Below are 25,239 nucleotides of genomic sequence, written 5' to 3'. Positions count from 1 at the left end.
GTTGGAGGAAAATTCTGAGAGTGCCTTGGACTGCAAGAAGATCAAACCAGTCCATCCTCCAGGAAATAAAGCCAGACTGCTCACTTGAGGGAATGATATTAAAGGCAAAACTGAAATACTTTGGCCACATAATGAGAAGGCAGGACAGCCTGGAGAAGATGCTAATGCTAGGGAGAGCAGAGGGCAAAAGGAAGAGGGGCCAACCGAGGGCAAGGTGGATGGATGATATTCTAGAGGTGACGGACTGGTCCCTGGGGGAGCTGGGGGTGTTGACGACTGACAGGAAGCTCTGGCGTGGGCTGGTCCATGAAGTCACGAAGAGTCGGAAGCGACTGAACGAATAAACAACAAAGAGATTCCAGGTAACCCCTTGCATTCCAAATGTAGCATTAAGGAGGGAGGCAGGGCTGTCTAAAGTCGAAATAGGTGCATGGACCTGTATCATAGCACACTGGTTGAAGTTACTGTTCTTTCCCACAGGTTTGAGTTCTTTCTATTTTGAAGACAATTACCAATCAGTATGGTTCACAAGAGTCTAACAAAAACTTCAACATCTTGGGTCTTCCAGGGAGGCACTCCTAATGATGGGTTATGAATGTGCACTCAGCGCATTTAAAGAAAGACTTGGAAGCCCAACCGGACCAGCCTGCTCTACCTAAGAACATTTTGCTGAGCAGTCAAGCCCTTATTTACAAAACATTGAGATACTTAAACCACCTGACTGTTTCCAAATTCTGAAGAGCGCTAACTTTAGCATGCTTCAATGCTCCCCTACAGCAGTTTTGGAGGGCCGATATAAAAAAGTCCCCTATGAGCTGAGACTGTGCCCCTGTGGACAAGGGGCTGTTGAAATTACAGCTCATGTCCTGCTATACTGTATCCTCTATAAGGACTCAAGGACCCACCTTATAACTCCTTACCTGGTAAAACAGCTGGGAAATTCTGATCTTTTTTATGTACAGTTGTTGTTATCAGTTCAGATCAAACATCTTTATTACGGTCTTTGACCAGACTTTACAACAGAAGAAGAAAAATACTTTAGTCCCACAATTCATTACCAGGAAAGGAAGGAAAGCAATAAAACAGTAAAACAACATATCTAATTAAAAGTTTTGTGCAATTGTATAACTTGATAAAAAATATTTGGCCACCTGGTGTGTGAGTGTGGAGCCAGTTGTTATCAGATGAGTATGATTCCATCTCCTTGAACGTAGCTAAATTTTGTTATACTGCCTGTAAAATTAGGCAGACTTTGATTATCCACTGATGAACTCACCACCAAGTGTAATATTTTATCTTGTTTTGTTTTTACTTTATTTTTAATGTGTTTTTGTTTGCAATTCTGGTCAGTGACTGCAATAAAAACATTCATTCATTCATGGGGGCTGCAATATTTTGGGAGCAAAATTTGCTGGTGAGGGAACGTAGACCATCACTCCCTTATCTAAGCTACTGTATCTATGGTTACAATGAAAGTATAACCATAGCTTGAAATACAAATGGAAACTATAACCAGGGCTGTATCTTCCACATTATAATGCAATTCACTTTACTTAAAGTTCTCTTTAAGAAATACATATTCAGGGTTTCTATTTTCACAAGGATCTCATTTTCCCTGCATTTTTAATAGAGTAATTGTTATTTCTGGACTCAACACAAAATGGTGAAATAGTTGTGGATACAGATTTTTCCGAGCATCTAAAGCTTTTTAGCATTTCATTTAGCATTTCATTTCATTTCATTTCATTCCATTTCTGTTTGGCCCTTGCGACACATAAAATTTGAGATAAGTTAATGAAAGGTGGTATAAAGGTGATATCCTGTATATATATAAAAAAACACTTTTGGAATAACAATTCAGAAATGCAAAAATATTCCACACAAAACAAACCGCTGCAATTTGACAAAACAGCTTAACAACCAAGCTTATCCAAATAAGAATATCTTTGTCTGGACGTGGAGAATATCAAAGTTGAAACTAGCCTGAACTTCCTTGGCAGGAAAGCTGAGTTTGGGAGCAGACATCTCTCAGGTTCTCACTGAAAAAAACAAAACAAAACAAAACACATAATCTCTTCCAAGTATGGTGGGAGAAATTGAGGAGGTTTAAGTGTCTCTTATTGAACATTTCCAGGAATGGTGCAGTTGTTGCACTAGACTTAACTAGGAAAACATTAAACATGTATCCATGAATGCTTTACCATTTGTTTCTTTGTTGGGCCCAGAAAAAAAAAAAAAGACATTTGTACTTCATGCTCCCATAAGACGGTAGCTGTGGTTATATTTCTCACTCCCACCCAAATGTGACCCTCAAGACTCAGGGCTGCATCCATGTGGACATAAAAATCTGAGTCTTCAAGAGGAGTGTAACCTTATTCAAGACAAACTGAACACCTGTTGACTGATCTACATTTTGACGGAGAATTGTGTCCCTGCCTTAGTGGATTGCACTTCAGTTTGTTCATCCTCATGAACACTACATTCTAAGTCAACTCCTGCCAATTAAATATCATTATGCAGAACATAATGCAAGATAGAACTTTAAGGAAGACAACAGTCCAATGACAATGAAGATGAACAACAGTCCTGAAGGATTGGGATGGTCAATAATCTCAGGTTGTATAGAGGTCTAATAAAATTAAGAGGCACATGTCCAGATGCCAATTGAAGAGAATCTTTGTAGCTCAGGGTTGAACTGTGGAGTCCTTGGTGCTGTCTGAGCCTTGTGGTTTTCTTGCAGACGTTTCATTGCCAGACTGGGCAACAACATTTACGTACCATTCAAAAGAGACAATAGAAGAGAGACAATAGAAAAGCCAAGACCAGAACACCTCCTCAGCAGCAAAACACCCAGATATGCAAAGATTAACACCAGGACTAACATCAGATGAACAATCAAACTGGACACAATACCCTAATCAAGGAACTATTAACTCAGTCAATCAACCAAGCAGCAAACAACAGCCCAATCAAGGAACTCCCAAAGAGAGACCAACACCCCCACCAACACAGTCAGGGCAAGCCACGGTATATAAAAAGAGAGCAAGGCCCACTCCCTCTTCGCACTGAAGATGTTGCCTAGTCTGGCAATGAAACATCTACAAGAAAACAACAAGGCTCAGAGAGCACCAAGGACTCCACAGACTAGATACCAGTATAGTCTATTTTTCCCTAACATCCATGGTTTAACCTACCCTGTGCTTTTTGGGGAGGTTTGTGGCCTGCAAAAATGATGCCACTTCTTCTGGACATTATTTCATTCAAAGTATGAAAGGAATGCAAAACAGGAACATGGGAGGCTGGGGAAGAGGGAAATGGACAAAATCGTAGAGTTGAGTGGTTTAAATTCCTTCTGTTGAATGGCAGGATGATGGTGGATCTTTGCCACAACACCAACCCAAGGAATGTAGATTTGGGCTGGAGAAGGCTAAAAAGTAGTTAAGCAAATTCATTACAGAGACTCTTTTCCTTTAAATACTACCTGTTGCATTAACATATGCAAATATATCAACAAAACCTTTTTGGAGAATGCAGCTATTCTGGTAACAAGTAAATTAAGAACTCAGGAAATCTCTCAACTTCCAGTTTCCTTACATCTGATTTTATTTTCCTTCCAAAATAAGTTAATTATGGTCCTTTTTACCAAGAAAGTTGCTAATTTTCCTATATTCCTTCAAACTTAAAGCAAATTCTCATTAGAGGTGGGTGGATCAGATGAGCTTGGCTTTGCTTAACTAGAAACAAATCAAGGTATAAGTGTCGTGAAAGGTGTCTGTATTTATCTTCCTATGCCTTTTGGTTCACTGGTGTACTGAAAAAACTAATAAATCTTTTTAATGGTCTGCTTTGGGGACTAAACTGCTAATTGGTCATATGTTTGTTCTGATAAAGTCAATATTTACAGGCAGATTGGAAGTAGGAGTACAGGAAAGTTACATTCTGAAATGATTTATTACTGTCCTTTAATTTTTAAAAAAAGTTTTTGCATTTAGAGCAGCACAGAAGAAGGTTTTTGTGGCCTCATAGCTATTACAGGAAGCTCTGGAAAAGAACTCTCAAAGCCTCAAAACGATGTAAGTGCATCAGGCTTTTAAAAATATTTATTAAAAATATAGGTGAGGACTTCCACCTTGTAGAATTTAGAAAGCCAGCCCAACTCACCTCACAGGGTTGTTGTGGAGAAAATAGGAGGAGGAAGGAGTATTAGGTACGTTGCCCCCTTGAGTTATTTATGAAAATAATAAAGGCGGGATAAAAACAAACAAACAAATAAATAAATCACCTTGATCACCTCGATTGACCAGACTGTTGCCAGACAGAGTCCGGCTAGTCGCAACTCACTTTCCATTCATCTCGAATCCTGGCTTTTCTTCTCCAGGTTCGGCCAAAGTGCTTGACTATTGGATCTTCTCATCTTTTTGGAGGTCAGCCAAACATTGCAAAGCCCTGCCTCACACCTGGTTGCACACCTGGTTGCAAAGCCCTACCTCACACCTCTTAGTGGTGCAGCAGTGACCCTGGCTGTCTGATGGTGAAGTACGGCAGAGTGTGTTCTCCGGCAGGTTCTGCCAAGCCGTAAAGGTGTCAGACTGTCAGCCAAAGGGTTTTACCCTTTAGGTCATGGCTAGCTAAGTTGAGGAGGCACGCAGGTCACTGACAGCCGAGCCAGCGGGTGACTCAAATCTGTGGATAAAACAACAGCTTGCGAAACAAACAAACAAGCAAACAACTAAGTACATTTTTCTAGTACAAAGACCTCGATATACTTACCTACTGGCAAAGAAGCAACAACTCTAATTCATCAGCACAAAAACCTAAACAGAATTTGTTGCCTGCCTGAATGAACAAATCTAGCAAACCCTTTCTCCCAAACCCTTTGTTTTCCATTTATGACAAAATGTATGCTTCACACTCCATTCTTATCAAAACACCCATGAGTTACATTCTTGCCCATCCTGCTCTAGAAAAGAAACATTTTTCTACCTCTAATGCCTTTTGCAGCCAACCCTCTCCTCTGTCTCATTCTTTCTCTCTTGTCTACAAATTCCAGACTGTGAGAAAAAGCCCATGCTTTTCTCTTTGATCAGTGATAAGCCGGGGAATTCCTGACCCACAGGAAAATGTTTAAAGCCCTGTTTCCTCCACTTTGCTTCATGTTTCCAGATATTTTTATTCAGTTCACTCATTTATCTGTCTTGGCTGTCTATTATTTGCTATTCTTTCCGGGGACCACCACGTAGGAAATAGATGTCTCATCACAGGCAATTTCCAGACTTCTGAATGTCTGCATTATTGTACATTTGTGAGCTGCCACAGTCAAGAATGATTTAATTTATTGTATTGGATATTATGTTTAGACCAACTTTTCTCAACTTTTTGACCCTGGAGAAACCCTTGAAATATTTTTCAGGGCTTGGGGAACCCTTGCACATTCAGGCTCAGATATAGGCTAGAAGTTACAAAATGATTATATTCTTTTCATGGGTAGGCCTGGATATATGCACTAACAGTGTTCTTAAACCAAAAAATAAAGAAACTTACCTCTTTAATATGAAGTTGCCTGAATTTAATATTTTTTAAAATAAATCCTGATCTCCCAGGGAACCCCTAGTGACCTCTCGTGGAACCCTCAGGTTTCACTGAACCTTGGTTGAGAAACCCTGGTTGAGCTCAGCTTCTCATCTTTTCATGGTCACATCCATGTCATTCTCTTGGCAACAGAATATAAATGATTTGCCATCATCTTCTGGGATTATATTTTTTTAGATGTTTAGATATTTTATTCTGCCTGTATTATTTTTATAAATAACTCAGGGTGGGGGACCATACTTAATATTCCTTCCTCCTCCTATTTTCCCCACAACAACAACCCTGTGAGGTGAGTTGGGCTGAGAGAGAACAACTGGCCCAAGGGCACCCAGCCAGCTTTCCTGCCTAAGGTGGGACTAGAACTCTCCTACCACGCCTGATTGGCTCTTGGGCTGAGAGAGAGGGACTGGCCCAAGGTCACCCAGCCGGCTTTCCTGCCTAAGGCGGGACTAGAACTCTCCTACCACGCCTGATTGGCTCTTGGGCTGAGAGAGAGGGACTGGCCCAAGGTCACCCAGCCGGCTTTCCTGCCTAAGGCGGGACTAGAACTCTCCTACCACGCCTGATTGGCTCTTGGGCTGAGAGAGAGGGACTGGCCCAAGGTCACCCAGCCACCTTTCATGGCTAAAGTGGGACTAGAACTCTCAGTCTCCTGGTTCCTAGTTTGGGACCTTAACCACTGGACCAAACTGGCTCTTATTTCAAACTGGATTTTATTTCAACTTCTCAGTCTAACCTGCACCCCTAGGATTACTAGTGATCTTGCATCCAAGTATTAATCAAGTCTGATCCTGCTTAGCTTTCCAGCACCAGCCAACGTCATCTAGATGCTCCCAACTGAGTTGTCCCTTACGTTGAGCCAATCTTTTGATAACTCTATGGATACATTCATGTAGTTTTCTTGGCAGTAATATTTTCCATTGCCTTATTCCAGGATTGGTGGTTGCTGTTGTTGAATCCCTGATTCCTCTGGAATCCCCTGGTGGTCCCCCATCTAAGTACAAACCAGGCTTAATTCTGCTTACTGTGTAGAACAACACAAGATCCAGCAGATTTTGATGAACATGCTGAGATATCCTGATGTTCAAAGGTTAATCAAGCTTTGGGCTATATTATTTATTATTTATTTATTAAAGAGATTTATATGGCAGTCCATATACTCTGGACAGCTTACAAAAATAATAAATATTACCAAAAGAAGCATTCCTTCATATTTTGTTCTATGTAAGAGAAGCATGGACCTTTCTTTTTCTAAACCAGATTTAAGCTTATTGCCTCCTCCCTTCCTCCCCTACCCAGTGTTCAAAACCTATAAAAAGGCATGACACATTAGTTCTTTTATTAACACAATTCCTGAACTGTACTAAAAAAGAAAAGGTTAGATTTCATCCCATGGAGCCAGAATAACTTCCCTCCAAATATAAATAGCAGGAGGCAGTTGCGTGTATGTCTCTCTCTGTCTCTCTGTTTGTAAAAAATGGTGTCCTCTAAACAAATCTCTTAGTAAGCATTTTTGGAAACATTGAGAATCATTCTGAGATTATTTTGGTGCTCCTCAAGAACGCTCAGGCATTTGAATCCAATTCAAATTCTACTTGACTTCATTGTCATGTTAAATTTGATTTCATTTTAAAGCTGCTCCTAAAGTTTATTTAGACAGCAGTCCAGGGTTTTCCATCGCCCTCTCCCTTTGTACAGCATAGCCCAGAAGTGTAGAAAAGTATGAGGTTTTCTGAAGTTGAGAAGATTGAGAAGTGATACACAGCCCCTCAGGCTCTACAGTCCTTCCAAAGTCACAATCAAATTGGTAATGTTTTAAGGCAGTCAAAGGGGAAAAATATGAAGGAATGGGAAATGATCATCCTAATTGTGTTTCATTAAGTTCATTCTAATTAAATTGAAACATAAAATTAAGCAAATGTAATCCTTGCCTAGGTCATTCTTATTTTAGGAGGGTGGCATCCCATATGCCAGCAGTTCTCAAACATTTTAGTCTCGGGATCCCTTTACACTCTTAAAAATGATTGAGGGCCCCAAAGACCTTTGGTTGATGTGTGTTATATCTATTGATATTTACTGTATTAGAAGTTAAAACTGAGAAATTTTAGAATACGTATTTGTTTGACTTCATGGAGCCCCTGAAAGTGTCTCCGAAGCAGTTGAAACCATCCATTGCTGTTTTTCTTTTCAGGAATACTTTTAATTTACTTAAGTGATAGTGAAGTTGCTAGGAGAAACCCCTTGATTGTAACAGTTGTTTAATAGGGAATTATGAGAGTCTGGGGTATGCTGTCCTTTGAGCAGAAGAGATAGCTGCATTTCTGCCTATAACCAAAGGTTGTCTGAGATTGTCTGTGAAATCCACTTCTGATAGTGAGATCTTCTACACAAGGGCTTCTCCTGCTGATCTAACTGGTCAGGTGCTCAAAAGAAGAGATGTGATCCCTCAGACAGTCCTACAGCCAGGAGACCTCACTTTGTTAGCTCTTGGCTGTGAAGTCTATTTTGAAATTTAAAAAGTCCCCACACCAATACAGTGATTTTACCTCACATTCCTTCTGCCTGCTTTGCTTAAAATTTACTCCTCTTCCCTTCAAATATGGGCAAATTTGAGGTACAGCTGGAATTCTAGTTGAAGCTGGTTAAAATTGCTCCAGCAGACCTCAAGGACAATTATTCAGGGGTGAAAATGGCCCATTAGGAAAGGGATCCTCAGATCAGTATGGCCTGTTGAATTGAAACATGTGCATGCATGGTGATTTTAAGAGGAGCAAATTCCCTGTTTTGCAAAAATGAGGGAAGACATAGAACACTTTATTGTCATAAAGTAAGGATGAATGGTATCACTGTGATTTTTGAACATTTTTTTTAGATAGCTGGATATGTCTTTGACTACCAAAACTCTTGGTGGCTACATATAGTATTTGGAATACTATATATAGTTCTATCACTGAGTTCCAGCCAGGATGTAGGGGTGTTGGCAAAGTTGTGGAAAAAGAGAATCAAATGTAATTCACAATCCTTTGTACATGAAGGTTCGTCCAGTGATGAGGGATGGTAGGAGCTGAGATCCAGAAATATCTAGAGGGTCATAAATTTTCATCCCTGCTGTCCAGGGGTGGAAACAGAGCAGAAAACGGGTACGATTTTGATCCCAGAAGTGATACAGTATCAGTTTTGAAAATGTGATGGGAATGTACCAGTATGTTCTTGTGATGTCATTATGTGATGAAATCATGATGCCAGTGATGTCACATGCCCTCCTTCCTCCCTGCTTGTGGATGTCCATGAAGTAATTGATAATGTGAGAATGATCAAAACACCATTTTAGAAGGACAAGTTATCACCCTGGACAAAAACATTGAGCTGATTATATGCCAGAGAATCCCATCAGTATTTAGCTACAGACTCCACATGTCTGTCTCCAGCAGGCAAAAATATATTTTCGAAGTCTCAGCTGGCCCTTGTTCAGGAATGTCCAAACTTCATCTGTGTCAGGAACCATTAATAGCTTCTTTTAAAAGCAAGAGATCAATATGGGTGAGAACTCGGATCTAAACATAGTATTAGGAGCAAGGAATTGCACTCAACAACTGCAAAAAGGTTAACTTAAATTCCTTTTTTTTAGTCTTTACATTTTTGTAGTAATTTTATTAAAGATTATAATTAAAACGGTAAAAACTAATACAAGCTGAAAAAATGAAGAATAAAAAGAAAGAGTAAAAGGTGCAGAAAAGAAAGGAAAAAAGAAAAAAAAAGAGAAAGAAAAGAAAGAAAAGTTATATATATATACACACACACACATATATGTGTGTGTGTGTGTGAGAGAGAGACTTCCCACCTTCATCACAAGTATACCATTTTAGTAACATCACCTCCTCTTAAAATACAACAAATGATATTTTCTTCCTATATCCCATTTCTTATCTATATAAAAAAAATCATCATCATTTCAGTCCTGGTGTCAGCAAAACTACATTAAGGGTTACCAGAGATAACAACATATCTATTTTAACCTTGTTCTAATAAACCAACTTTGTATTCCTTCCTTTTACTTCTAACAATCTTAATCTTTAGTCCATTCAAATAATGTTGTAGAACTTGATTTCTTTTCTTTTCTTTATCCCTTCTCACAAGATTTTTCAAAACTTTAGCAAGTCGGTTTTGTAAATCCAATATAGGAAAATTATCCGGTCACTCTATTGGTTTATTGTATGTACATCCCTTTTAATTATTAAGACATCAGCCAGTTTCTTTTGTATGACCAGTGTAACATCTTTTTCCATATCATTCTTGTAGCCTGTCATTTGTAAATCCACTTTCAACTCAGTCTCAGTCTTGTTAGGTAGTACTTGTTCCTCTTCCATAACATCTTTTATACATAATCTCTCCATGGAGACAGATGTCTCTGTTGACACTATTAAAATTAACTTCTGAGTCTATTGTTCGAAAATATCCTTTAATATGTCCAATGTTAGAATATTTTGCTTCATTCTGTGATTGTAAATCTAGATTATGCATTCTTCTCCTTTAATTGTAATCTGTAGTTCCTTCTAGTTCCCTCTACTGTCCCATATTTAAAATCTTATTGAAAAAATCAAAACAAAAGCATTTTCCACAAGAAGGATGCTTTATAATTAATTCCAAAATCTCATTTCAAATTTATCTAGACCCTTAGTCCATTTGTAACTTTCTAAAATCAGGCTATTAATCACCATTTTTTTCTTTATTCCAAAAAAACAATTCTTAAACTTGAAGTTAAAACTTTCTTTCGCTAACAATTGAAGGAAACTTACCTGGTGCTGCCAAAATTGTTGATCCAAAGGTTTCTAATAGTTGAAAAGCAGTTAACAAGGAATTTCCTAAAGTAATTAGAAAAGGAAGTATGCGAACTTAGTGTCCTTTCAAGGTTGCTGACTGTTGTTTGAGCAAGAAGTCTATTCCCTCATCTCCCAGAGCTCTAACTCCACTGGAGACTGCTGTCTTGCCATCTCCTCACAAGGAGCAACTGTCTGGAGCACTTGTGGGCAATCTCAAGTCCTCTCCTTGTCTGGAGAAGAATTACAAAGAGTTGATCTACTTGCCAGCTTTTCATTCTACCAGGGTTGTCAGCTCCACTTTTTGTGGAGTTGTCTTCAGTCCACCATTTCTTCCTCCAGAAGAACATTTTTTTTTTGAGTGTTGAAAATAACAATTACATTTCCACTGGGATAAATCATCAAATAAATTTGCAGGGCCTGGATGTTAAAATTATTCATGCTGTGGAAAAGATCCTCCATATTATTAAAGGCAGGAGCAGCTTTGAAAGTCAAGTTAGGGCAGTTATTATCATTATGGTTATTGTTGTTACAAAGAAAATTGTACCAGTACAGGTAAATAAGAACATGGGAAGCACTGTAGAGTAATGGTGAAGAGCATCTTCCTTAAATTATAGCTAATTTATGATAACATGCTATATCTCAAGACCTCTGGGATGTATCCTCCAGGAAATGCTTCGGAGATGATTCGTCTCAATGTTTCTTTCACTTCACTCAAAATCCAAAATGCTGATTAAATTGTGCGTAATAAAAGTTGAATCTCAGCAAACTGGGATCATATCTATCACCTAGGTTCACCCAGTACATTAAGCCATGGCTTAATTTTGCCATGGTTTATAGAAGAAACCCCTACTGCTTGAACCATACATTGCACTAATCCAGAATAATGGTTCACAAACTGCAACAGCTAGATTCACCCTAGATAATAAGCCAAACTGAAACATCAATGTACTTCATCCAGACTCCTTCAATAGTTTAGGTTTATGGATTAGCCTTTCCCAATGAGGTAACCGTAACAAACTGGGAATGGGAATAATTTAAAACCTCCCTGCCAGACCCCTTTTTTCAGGGGCTCCCCTTAAAAGGTACTCAAGGATAGGTTGGCACCAGTCAAGTTCAACCTCTGGACCTAGAGTCCATCCAACCAGAAGAAGGCCTGCCGTAGGCATCCATACCTAATCATGATAACTCCTAACTGACAAATTGTACATCAGGATTCATCATGCATTTCCTCCCTTTTGCACTTGCGACGTGACACTGCAGACATGTATTAAAGAGGTGACATCTTGATGCATCCTTTGTCACTTGTACCTCTGCTCCCTCTTCCCTTTGAGGCCTGTGAATCCAGATCTAGAGCAATTTCCAAAGTCACTTATAGGAGTACACCCTAAATTCATTGTCTTTTCATCCAAGCAGGCCTGTTTCCTTTCCAGCCTAAATCAGCATTCCTCAACCTTGGCAACTTTAAGAAAGGTGGACTTCAACCCCCAGAATTCCCCAGCCAGCTGTGCTGCCTAGGGAATTCTGGGAGTTGAAGTCCACCTACTATCTTAAAGTTGCCAAGGGTGAGAAACACTGCAATAAATGGTTAAATTTACAGCTGACAGAAAATTTTGTTTTAGTTTGCATCCCTGCCAACAGTGCTCTGTGGTCCCCATTTTGTGAGAGTGCCCCCAACATGCTTTCCAAATTCCAAATCTGCCTAATAGGCTGAGAGTTTGCCCAAACTACATATATGGTCTAACTGTGTCAATACCTTAATTGTACTAAATATTGGCTGCACTCCCCTTATCAAAAAAAAATTAAGTACCGATTAATGCATTACAGGAAACCTGATTTTATTATTAATGACAGTAAGATGCTCATTCAAGAGACAATGGAAGGGCTAAGTCCTACATCAGCCTAGGTATTCTATGCATCTGATGAATTAAGCTACAGGTCATGAAAGCTTTTCCCTTTTAAAAAACTTTGTTAGTCAACCAGAGGTGCTACCAGACCCCTGATTTGTTTAAGCTACACAATGTCGCTAATAGGAGAGAGAAATGAACATCATCCTTGCAATGTTTTAAATGACAGCATTGGTATTTTCCAAACTACTTAATGCCAGGATTTGCTGAACTGGATTGCAGTAGTGTGTCACTGTTTTGTCTCTCTCTCTGTGTGTTTTCCTGCAAAAAGCTTCAACTGTGTCTTACAGTGTTGCTAGGACACCTACTGGACAATGGTTAAAATATACAGCCTGGCACAAAACCCAATTTTTAAAACCAGCTGCTGTGAATGCTGGAAGGTTTCCAAATTCTGAATAAGGCTTTAGAATTTGATCCTGAAAGAGAAAATGTTGCAACCTCATCTGGGATACAGTATGTTGACGGGGAAGTAGTTCCCACTGATTTAAATGTGGTTTACTCAAAAACAGATGTGCATAGAACTTCCACTAAGGTGGTATCACCAGATGTTTCCTGAGCTGTTAATGCTGGTTGTGGGTGATGGATGCTGAGGTGCCACAGATCTGGCAGACACCACTTCTAAATTCTCAGTTAAATTCAATGATACCCCTACTGGATTTTGATGCTTGGTATAAATGCGCAGCACAATGAAGTGGTGAATAGTGAACATGTTTAGAAGGACCAAAATTAGCAAAAGCACATCTGCCTATCTTCCAATAAGTTTTAAAAAAAGTAGGACTGTGTATACCACAAACATATTTCAGCACCACTGCTTTTGTCTCTGCTTTTCCCTATAGTATCTTGTCCTTTTTCATGCTTATGCTTGAGCTAAAAAAAAGGGTGCAACTAGTTTAAGAGTTGCATTAAAGCAGCCACAACTCCCTACTCCTCTCCCCAGGCTGCTTTAACACATAGCAGAGACAGGCTGGGCTTAAACTCATGCAACATCTGAAGCACTTCTTCCAAATTATTTCCAAGAATTAGATGATAGATAGATAGATATGAGAGGCAGAGGCAGAGGGATAGATAGATATGATAGATAGATAAAGAGAGAGAGAGAGAGATTAGACATAGATGGTAGATAGATAGATAGATAGATAGATAGATAGATAGATAGATAGATAGATGGATGGATGGATGGATGGATGGATGGATGGATAGATAGATAGATAGATAGATAGATAGATAGATAGATAGATAGATAGATATGAGAGGCAGAGGCAGAGGCAGAGGCAGAGGGATAGATAGATATGATAGATAGATAGATAAAGAGAGAGAGAGAGAGATTAGACAGAGATGATAGATAGATAGATAGATAGATAGATAGATAGATAGATAGATAGATAGATAGATAGATAGATGGTTGATTGATAGATGATAGATGATATAGCCAACATAGTAAGACATTTTCTGCCAGATGTGCTACCTTCACTGTGGCTGGAAATAGCCCATTTCTCCCCCTACTAACATTTCTGTTGCATTAACATTCTCAGCAGTTTGGATCCACCTTTCTCCCTGATAGAAACTGCCATTTTAAAAAAAAAAATATCTGTGATTCTTCACTCACTTTTCCACCAAAAGATAGACAAACCTGTATTTGAAGACCCATTAAAGGTACAGCTGTAAAAATCACACATACACAGAGAAACATAAACTTGGTATCCATCCAACCTGAATGGGCAAAATTGCTTTACCCATCAAAACCCAGCCAAAACAGAAGCATTTCTTCCCACCACTGAAGAGTAGAAAGTTCCAGCATTGGAGGCGGAAGTTTCTTGCAAGTATCTCTGATAAGAGGGGATGGTATGAAAAGCTTCTCCCCCACGTTCTACCACCCCAGCAGGCTGCTAGAGAAGAATGATATCCCACACCGATTCCTAGCAATGCAGGACTTTATGTATTCCAAACAACCACTGTTCCATTCCCCACCTTATCTTCTAACTGTGGCAATCCTTCGTATCCTCATGCGTGTATTTATAAATATTCAGATCTATTCAGGACATTCATTTATGTCCTGTGAAGAAGCACCATTTTTTTTTTTAACCCAGGGACGTCATAACTATGGTCAAAGAGACAAGAGAATTGCTACAGCCAGCCCTGTCAGTAGCCTGCAGCCTACTTTAAATGTTTCAGACAGTTCAACTCAGAAAGAGCTACTGTAAATAGGCCCAAGTCTCCACAGAAGAGGAGAGGAAAGCCCTGAGGATAATTTCCGGTCTTCTGTCCTCAACAGTTTTCTGTCCTTTTTCAGTAATCTTCTCCCTTTGGGACTCCAACAAAGACCTTTTAATCTGCTCTTTCAAAAACGGGTGAATTTGCAGTTGCTTTTTCTGTATATAATCTCCAGCCCTGTCAGTTAAAAAAGATTGACAACATTCCCCTTCTTCTTAATCTCACCTTTTGGGGATGATTATTAAGGAACTGGGGAACCCATGAGAAAGCTACACAGCTGACAATTGTGCCATGTACAGAAGCTTTTGTGTGAGGTTCACTTTGGGCTATATTTATTTCTTAGAGACATGGGGAAGCTAAGACCCATTCAGGAAAAGTCAGGAGACTAAATTCATGAGAGAGCAGAGGCAGTTTTTATTTCTTATTAAGTGAAAACTTGACAGTAAGAATCATGAGCTCTCCAAAGGGTAAGATAATGAAACAGTGCACAGTATAGCTCAGGGTTTCTCAACCTGGGCCACTTTAAGATATGTGGACTGCAACTCCCAGAATTCCTCAGTCACAGCGATGCTGGCTGGAGAATTCTGGGAGTTGCAGTCCACACATCTTAAAGTGGTCCAGGTTGAGAAACCCTGGTATAGCTAGTAACAAGCCTTGAGACCACATCCCAGTTAACAGATACTAAGCTTAAATTCTAAGTTAATTCCATACCAATTAAAAAAAAATGATCTTACCCACTTTAGAATAGAGCTGGGGGAGCCATGTCATAGATGTTACATGCTCACCTAGTGTGGGTGACCCTCCTTCCCTCTTTCTTATGCTTCTTTCAAAGGGAGCGTCTGCTCTTCCTGCAAGATCTGCAAGCAGAGATCACTAGGGACACAACTTCAAAATGATTCCTGTAAGAGGCCCTTGGCTAGTCTCTCCAAGTAAGTCCACAAACCCTAGTGACTTCTGCCTGGGTTCTTATCTAAGCCTGGTTGCTATTAAATTTCATGATTAAGTCAGGGCACTGTGTTTTCATATCTTTCTTATCAGATAGCTGTACAGGTAGTCCTCAACTTATGACCATTCATTTAATGACAGGCTGAAGTAGCAACAGAATGGGTGCTTTATGGCCTGTAAAGCACTTCTGAGCATTGCAAAGTGTCACACACACCCCCATGGTCACATGATTGCATTTCAGGCACTTGGCACCCAGCTCACATTTATGACCGGTTGCAGCGTCCCACAGTCACATGATCACATTTTGCGATGTTTTTTGCTGTTTTCCAGCAAAAAAAAAGCCCATTGGGGAAGCTGGATTCGCTTAATGACCACTGTAAAACTGGTTGTAAAATCGGGTCCAGTCATATGGTAACTTGACTTACGACCTCAATGATTTACAGTGGAAATTCCAGTCCCGATTGTGGTCATAAATCAAGGACTACCCGTGTGCCTACTTTCCATGAAAACCAACTGCTCAACCTACCTTTCTCTGTAGACCATGGCTAAGAAGTTGTCTTTTAGTGAATTATACTTACAGTCCTTCAAAAGACATTCAGAACAATGAGGTCCCGAGGGAAACGATGTACAATTGGACAACTACTGTATATCTGATATTCTCCCTAAGAGCCTGTCTCCTTGGTGCTACCCTTTTAAGCGGTGGTTTCTTAACTGAATAATTTCTTTTCATTATTATCATTCCTCTCTCTTTTTAAATTTCCTCTTTTCAGACACGGGTCTGTAGAATAATTCCCAATACTGAAGGGGAGGATAAAAAGGCCGTGCTGTCCCTGGGAACTAAGAAGACATGCCTCTTGTAGGAAGATACTTGGTCACTTCCATTTTGACACTACTTCTTCTTTGGGGTGGAGAGAAGATTAAGGCTCACAGGGCAGGTAAGTGCAGGTATTCGTTGCAAGGAATATTCATGTAAGCGGGGCATAAGATCTGAAAATTGCAGGGGGCAAAACAGTGACAAGTTTTATTTATCACTTTACATTATTTCACATTATTTCTCATGTGGCCTCAGCATTATTTATTACTTTTTGAGCAAAGAAGACATGCTCTGTTTAGATGCACCAGTTGAAAGCATTGAAAAAGCATCATTCACTCTTGACTGCCTGTCTCATTTATAAGAGCAAAATGAAATAGTGTCTCTGCTACTTAAAAAAGCGGAATAATGTCCTTCTTCAATGGGCCACTTTTGGGTTTTTCAATGAAATCGTTGTTGAAGCCTAGTGGCTCTTCGAAGCCCAGTGTGGCCTCTTTATTAAATTCTTCTAAAATACAAGTGGCTGAAACAACCAAATATTCAGATTGATTCGAAGCCCCAAATCTGATTGTTTCAGTGATTCGGTCTGAAGGTTTGTTTCAAAAGGATGATTCAGTCAAGTTGTTTTCAGCCCCTGTTTGCAGCTTGCCAAGTTCCTCTAGAAGCACTTGCTCAAAGTAAGATCTGAACCAGGGAGTTTTACATGAATGGAGTAGGTAAACTCCACTGAACATGATAAGACTTGCTTTAGAAGTATGCACTCAAACACCATTATAGCTCTGATGTAAAAGGTGCAGAGCCCTGGGCCACGCTGCAATTTTTGAAGCATTCGTTGGAATCTATAAAACCTTTCATTTAGTCTTTGAGCAAAAGTAACCGATATATAAAGAGCTGAAGGATTTGCCCAGCCCCAATCATCACTAGCCAGACTTTGAACATGGCAAGCATTTATCCTGCTATTTATTTATTTAAATGGGCTGCCTGACTTTGGGTAATATAAAACAAAGACAATTAAAATTGAATAATACAAAGAGCCTACAAAACAGATGTCCAGAGAAAGAACATCAATGCCACCAAAGCAACATTCCCACCAGGGTCCACCAACCAGTCTAGCTTAAGGCCTGCGGGAAGAGCCATGTTTAAAGGCATCCTTAAACAGGGTTAGGATGAGGGCCATACAAATCTCTGAAGGACACCAATCCAGAAGGTAGGCACTGTGACAGAATAGGCCTGTTTCCTGCATCAAATAAGTAACTCTGTCGAATTTATGGGACCCAAAGCATTCCAACTTTGCCTGATTGTGTAAGATGAGCAAAAGCTACAGAAGATGGATGCCGTGATACCAGAATTCCTGTAGGAATGGAATTCACTCCCAGCTAAATTTATGGTAGATTTCTTTTAGATACTTACTTCTGGGGACAGAGTTTGAAAACCCTCATTCAGCTATATGAATAAATACATAGAGAAAGATGCTTCTCTTGGCAAAAGAATTATTCTGAACCTGTTTTCGTACCCAGTGAGTCACCCACCTGACAGGATCTGTTTTTGTTTTGTTTTGTGAAAACTTCTCACTGGTGTTAAAGAAAACAGTTCTTCAGGCTAATGATTAATAAAACATAATAGCACTGGTTAAGAGAGAATATGGTATCTCAGCTGTAGAAACGGAGAGGCTTGGTTGAAAGCAGACAACCTGCTTTTCAGCCTGTTGCATTAAAGGGGAATGGAAGGCGGGAGAACAGAGCATTGTCTGTTGGGATTTTTTTTTTTTTAACTTGCCTCATAGACATGCAGATGGAGTAGACAAAAGAACTGAGCCAAGACATAGCAGTCCGCAAGGGAGAGAGAAGGAGACAGAGGAGATTTGCATACTACAGCAAAAAGCAGAATTCAGAACTAGTTTTAGAAACTGCAATTAAAAAAACAACAACTTCTAAGGGAATACTTAGCAGTGGATCCCTCAGGTGAAACATGTTCAATGCTTTGGAGAAACAGAGAGCTGCTAAGTCGTTCCCTCAGGTAGAAATTGCTATGCTGGACAGAAATGTCTATGAATGTTGTGGTTCTCCTGGCCGTCTTTCTCTCTTGTGCTTTAGGAGCCTCTCATATTTCCCTTGCAGGTTGTAAGAACGTTCACTATGATCTCGTCTTCCTCCTGGACACTTCCTCCAGCGTGGGGAAAGAAGACTTTGAGAAGGTCCGCCAGTGGATAGCTAACCTGGTGGACACTTTTGAGATTGGACCAGACAAAACCCGTGTGGGGGTCGTCCGTTATAGTGATCAGCCAACTACTGAGTTTGACCTTGGGACCTATCAAACTCAGCAAGAGATAAAAGAAGCTGCAAAGGGCATCAAATACTACGGGGGGAACACTAACACAGGGGATGCCCTACGGTACCTCAACAGTTACAGCTTTTCTGCACAGGCTGGTGGGAGGCCAAATGATAACACCATCAAGAAAGTAGCGATCCTTTTGACTGACGGCAGGAGCCAGGATTACGTCTTGAGTCCTGCCTCAGCAGCACATAAGGCAGGCATCAGGATTTTTGCTGTGGGTGTTGGTGATGCCCTTAAAGAAGAATTGGATGAAATTGCTTCTGAGCCGAAATCTGCCCATGTCTTCCATGTCTCTGATTACAGTGCTATTGATAAGATACGTGGGAAGCTGAGAAGAAGGCTTTGTGAGAGTAAGTAAACAAACCGTTGACTTGCCACCAAGAAATTGTGCCGGGTGTGTTGATCAGTTTACGAAAGGATGACCCTATAAATTCTAACTCTCTCTCAGTGTGGAAAAGGGAAAGTGTTCTTAAGGCCCTCACCTGCACAATTAAATCAGCCATTAGTAAATTTATTGCAAAATTCATGCCTTGACTATTTATGTAGCCATTTAAAATGCTGAGATCCCTTTCTGCAGGGAAACCACCTGAAGAGTTTTACTTTAAGTCACAGTTTATGTTAACAGAGAAATGTGCCAGTTCTCGTTATGGATACCTCTGGATATCTGCAGTTGGAAGAGCCCATCTTAACTTTCTTTCCTGTCATTTTAGATTTTACCAGGATAAAGTTTGAGAAAATCTGGATACCTTTGCAAGGGGTTGAGCAAAATATTGGCTGGATTTAGGGAGTGAGGGCAAGTTGGCTGAAGGATAATCTTCATGAGTGTTCATTTAGAAGGTTATTCATAGATCATATCACAGAGAATATTGTATGTTGTATTTTTTTTTCCAGAAAGGAATAAGCACTGATAAGACAGGGTAACAACTGAATAATAACACAAATAAGATATTATAGTAAGTTTCCTCAGATGTTTCCATCTGGGTAAAGTATGCATGAAGTTTGATCCTTGTAAAGAAGCTTTGAAGAGACCTTTGGTGTTGCATTTAGGAGAGCCAATAAGACTTCTCCAGCCTTTATACCATTCAGGGGTATCTACCAGCTATAGTTAAAAAGTCAAGATGGTGGCCACAATGATAAGGTTGAAGCTCCACTTGGTTTTTATGTGTGTTGCTTCTCAGCCTTTTGGCTAAGATCAAGTGTAGCACATAAAACAGGAGGGGCTTTGTTCATACCATTGCAGCCACTGTCTTGACAGTTTTGACCACATACTGAAGACTACCCTGATGCCATGAATGAACAACCTGTACAGCTGCATGATAACTGTGGCAACTAGCTTGCTATAGGGGAGCCAAGCCACACTCTGTAGAAGGCTGCCAATCAATGGTTGCCAGTGAAAGGAATGTCTCCAGGTGGGATCCTGGCTGTTCTGCTGCTAATCAGTTGATTGACAGACTAATGGTTCTGTTGGACTTGGGAAACCTATTTTCCTCAGTGCAATAATGATTTGTAGTTTGACAGGCTGCCAGCGAGGAAGGGTTTTTTTTTTTTAAAGTGTGTGTGTGTGTGTATGCATGTTCCTTCTCTTATGCAGATGTTCTGTACTTCTGACTTATATTCTATTCAATTTAATCCAGTGATCAACTGGTGGACAATTAGAGCCAGATTTCACTTGAGCAACATGTTATCCAGATCTCATGAGATTTTTCACTTTAATCAAAGTTAACATCTTTGCCTGATATTTTAAAAACAGATAAGTCTTGGATCTCATTTTGTTTTACATGTTCTTTGCATGCCCAGTAGTGAGTAGATTGGATTGACTGGCCAACTAATGCTTCCCCCCACCTTCTCTCTGTAGTACAGCTCATTGTCTGTTTTGCAGCTGCTTGATTACTTATGCTAATCAAAATTGCAGGGTTCACGTCCTAAACTCTCCTTAGACCTCATGAAGTTATACCCAACGACAAGACTTCCTACTTTCAAACTACATTATAATCTCCAGATGTCACACAAAGTTGAGCCTGGTTGACATTTTCATTTGATGGATATCACACTTTGGTGTGATAGTACATCACTCTTGTCCTCTACTTTGGAGTTTACAACTTGGAAGGAGGAAAATAATAATCTTCTAGGGAATCCTGCCTTAGAGATGAAGGGGAAGTTATTTTCTTTCTTCCCACACAATGATTCTGTCAAATATAATGAAAACTACACTTACAGTGGAACCTGGATGGGATAGAAGACCAAGACTTAGCTGTTTATTATTTTTCTCCTAAAAGGACATGCATCTTTGTTATCCTTAATGATATTTCAGTCATTGCTTTGGAATAATCTGTTCCCTTCAAGAAGTGATGCTCTCCCTCTGAACTGACTTTGCCCTCAGTGACATTAATATTTATCTATACTTATCAGAATCTGAATGATATTATCTTGTTGTGTAGCATTCATCCTAATCTTTTGGGACTGAATGAAAAAAAAATCTGGTCCATCATTTACTGAACATGTGAAAAGATTTAATATTGTCTCCACCAGGTAATACTTTCAAACAAATCTACATGGATCTTTCCTCCAAAGCTGTTTAAAATGTATTTTAAAAGTGTTCGAAACTTAAAGCACACACTTTAAAAATGTGTTTCAAATGCATCACAATCAAGCTCCCTGAGACTCTAACTTTTCCATAACGATACTGATGTTTACCCTGCTGCGAATTGCTTCGCCTTTGCTAATTTATTCTCTTCTACTTTTGTCAGTGCTGATATTGCTGTTGGTTACAGTTCAGCAATTTTTACTATCAGTGTTATTTAGTTCCACTGTGACAGATGATTACTGTTGTGGCTGCTGCGGCTGCCATTTTTCTGATTTAGATGCTTCAGTTTTTATTGTGGTGCTTTGAAGTATGAGTTTTAATGCCACACGTTGCTGGGAGTGTGAACAGCTGGGAAATATTACAAATAAGAACAAATAATGAGAAGATGCTTTCCCATATGGAGTGATTCAGAGATAATTGGTCTGGAGGCTTCTTGAGTTGTGTTGTCGCATTGTTCCTGAAAAAGATCTTTATATCTCCCTTTTTTACTACTATCTCATGATTTCTCAATGCCTGGAATGGAATGAATGAGCATAGCTAGGACCGATAGCTATCAGTTGAGGCCAGGAGTGGTTATTCAGGCTTCTAGAGATTGGGGCCAAGATTCTTTCTTGCCAGACATTGAACTAAACCCTTTCTTCCATCACACTGTATCTTCTGCTATTGAGTTATCAAGTCCTGAGAAATGGCAGGTTGTTTATAGAGATGAGCCCAGCTACCTGGCAGTATCTACCTGACTCTAGCTGATCTTGAAGAGCCAGGTAGGGTTAGATCTAATTAGTACTTGGGTGGGAGATCACTAGGAAGCCCCAGGGCTAGACTGGGAAATTGAAATAAAACATCCAGGTAGAAGACAGTGTTGAACCACTTCTGGAATGTTTTCAGGAAAATCATATAGGTGTATGTATGAAGTCACCAGAAGTGAAGACTGACTCCAAGGAAACATTACTGTTTACCATTAGAGACATGGACTTGTGCTCCTAAGTAGAAATTGCTTTCATGCAACAGTCTTTATTACAGATATTTGAAAAAAGTTAATCTTTATTAACAAAGCTGTATCTCCTGAGTAATAGGCAGGCAGGAATTTTAATCCACTATCATTTTTCACGCTGATATGAATTGGACATAGACAGGTTTGCCCAATCCTTTCTTTTGTATTATTTGACAATATGAGTGTTGATAGATTCCATGCCCTCATCCTTTAACACAGTTTTCCCCAATCTATCATTAGTGAGTGGCATCAGGAGAGTAACTCAAAGTATTCCTAATCCAAAAACCGTGCTTGCTGGGAATTCTGGGAGCTGAAATCTTAAGACAATTGGATTGTGCCAGATTTGGGAAGGCTTCTCTAATATCTATATATAACAAATTAAACATGGTTTGCTCAGATCTTCTATCAGTTTCTGCTAAGCAGCTTGCAAACCTAGAGAACATCCTAGGAGTTCAACCCTGACCTACCTACAGTATATTAGCTTCTACTGCAAAGGACATTCCATTAGCAGTTTTATCTCTGTCTCAGTTCCTGTAAAACCATTCCATCGATCAAAAAGGGAGATCAAATTTTTTTTTTTTGAATTAATATATAATGGATTTCTGTTAGAAAATGAAAAGAAAAAAAAAAGTCAGTACCCACTCCAGCAGTTGTTTTTATGGTTAGCTGAGGGAAGATGAGTGATCTTCAGAAAACAATGCCTGGCTTTATATTTCCTCAATCCTTCATCTCCCATGGTGCCACCCACAGTTCCAGAATCCATGCAATATCAGAAACTGGCTGGTTATTATGTATCTATTTATCTAGTTATTTATCTACTTATTTCTCAGGCCCTGGAAAATAAAAAACCCACACAAGTCTGGAACTTCTCTATAGACCTTTGTCTACTTTTCAAGTCTCTGAATGACTTTTCCTTTCCTGATTGTACTGCATCCTTCCAACACTTTGAAGTCTATGAAAACCTCCACATTTTAGCTAACTCCCAAGGAATGGACAAGAATCTGGAAAATGAATTTCTGCAATGCTGCCAGATGTTCGGGTGTCATTGGCACTAGATACTTTGATTCAACTATTACTTATTTGCTCATAAAAGGGGCAACTTCCCAGGGCCTTTTTGGAAAACCAGGTTAGCATGCTCCCTCTTAAATTTCTCAGCCTGGAGGTAGGTTGGGATGAAAAAACGTAAAACCCCATTTGTGCATTGTCTATAAAAATGTCTTATGTATGTGCCAAGTTTCCTTGCTGAATCCAACTCCAGTAGTACAGTGTCCCATTGGTCTAGTTGAGACATTTAGGATTAGCAGCCTTCTGGAAGATGAAGGTACATGTATACAAATGAGCTGCCATCTCACCTTTAACATCCTACATGTTCTAAATTGTCCCATAACCATATTATCTGTACCCAAAGCAGCATCTTATGTTGAGATTGATAAAAAAGTAGAAAGATTATTGCTTCTCCAGTCCTTCTTATGGAGGATGAGCTTGAAATATGCACTTTTGGCTTAGATTCCCTAAGGAACTTCAAAGCACACAGTAGCCCAAATGTAGCACTATCAACAACTCTTTAAAACATTCTCTTCTTTTTCTGGGATTAAACAGCAAAAGTATCATAATCCAGGGAGAAGATGCAGCTGCATTAAAGAAATGCAGACAGATGTGAGGCTTTCACCTCTATACACTCCAAAGTAACTTTTCCAAGTTATTTCTGGAGGGTTACAGAGCTGTGTGGCTCACTGAACCTTCACTGTGTGGTGGATATAAAACAGTTCAACCATGGAATAACAGGCATTCATGATTCACCCTTGGGGTGATGCAAGAAACAGGAGAACTAAGAATGAATGCCTGCAACATGGCAAGAGTTATAGCAAGAAGTAAGAATGTGTTAGAGTTCCTTCTTTTGCTGTCAGCATAAGATTGTTGATAGAAAGTTTATTTTTCCTTCCAAAATAGGACTATGTTTGATGCTGCTGAAGGTGGGTGTAGATACAGAATCCTCAGCTGATCCTAGAATACTCAAGGCACTAATTGCTTGTGGCCCCAAGATAAATTTGCTTCCCTTTTTATAGCTTCAGCTAGAGGGTGATTCACACAGACAGACAGACAGACACATGCTACTTTGGTAAAATGGGATTTGCCCTTTCACAAAATGCAAGCATCATAGAAATTGGGACCACAGAGGTAACCAAATCTGCTATTCACAGTGGGTGGATCAACTGACCACTGAAGCAGATACTGACCCTAGTTTTCAAATACCAGGGAAGGATTCTTACTATAAATTAGGGGTAGCAAGCTGTGGCCTTTTGATCCACCTTCTTGTGGTCTCTGAAGCCCTCCAAGGGTACAGATGGCTGTAAGCTTCCCAGCATTTAAAACTGGAAGCAAATGAACACTGGGCTCAAAATAGGATTAGCATGGGGTTTGATTGGGGGAGGGGGTGGAGACAGAAAAAGGAAAAATCTCAACTTAACAACAGGGGGGAAAAAAAACAACCTAGAAATTCCTAAGTGCAAAGATGGATGATATGATCACACCCACTTGAGACATTCCTCCACCCGCTTCTCTCCTGGCTGCTATAAAAAATATCAGGGAGTTCAGCTCCTGGCCATGGCCCCCAAAAAGTTGCCCATCCTTACCATAATGTTTAGTCTTTGCAAAAATATTCTACTCTTCCTTCACATTTATGAGCCCAGGTTTTCACCATATTTGGGGAAAGCTATACATCTCAAAGTAGCTTGTGGGCTCAGCTAAATATTGACATTTCCCTCAAGTCAAACTTGAATCCTGGTTACTCCATAGAAACATCCATGCAATTTTCTTGGCAGCAATATGGAAATGGTTCGCCATTGCCTGCATTTTTGACTTCCTAGTCTAGCCTAAAGTTCTGAGACTTCCTAATCAGATCCAACTTTGCTTAGCTTTTCAAGATCAGTCATGAATCGTGGTTGGCTACTTGTAGGGAAAGGTAAAGACTTCCTTGAGTTGCACTTGACTTATGGAGATTACAAGGAGACACCCTTGTTATTTTCTTCACACCAATATGTAACTGGTTT

At 39.7% G+C, this 25,239-nt stretch overlaps 1 protein-coding gene across 1 annotated transcript in view; it reads left to right on the top strand.

The window, feature by feature from the left end:
* Window positions 1-16,316: 16,316 nt before the first annotated feature.
* The window catches only part of COL22A1 (collagen type XXII alpha 1 chain), a 145,790-nt gene continuing 136,867 nt past the window's right edge, over window positions 16,317-25,239 (top strand). The window contains exons 1-2 of the mRNA XM_063299991.1: window positions 16,317-16,404; window positions 18,398-18,964. Of these exons, the coding sequence (XP_063156061.1) occupies window positions 16,317-16,404; window positions 18,398-18,964 (655 nt within the window). The remainder of the gene's footprint in view (window positions 16,405-18,397; window positions 18,965-25,239) is intronic.

Source organism: Candoia aspera, chromosome 3 (assembly GCF_035149785.1).
Source record: "Candoia aspera isolate rCanAsp1 chromosome 3, rCanAsp1.hap2, whole genome shotgun sequence".
In the NCBI taxonomy this organism is placed as follows: Eukaryota; Metazoa; Chordata; class Lepidosauria; order Squamata; family Boidae; genus Candoia; species Candoia aspera.
The sequence above is the reverse complement of the archived record's forward strand: the minus strand, read 5'-3'. Positions and strand labels throughout refer to the sequence as shown.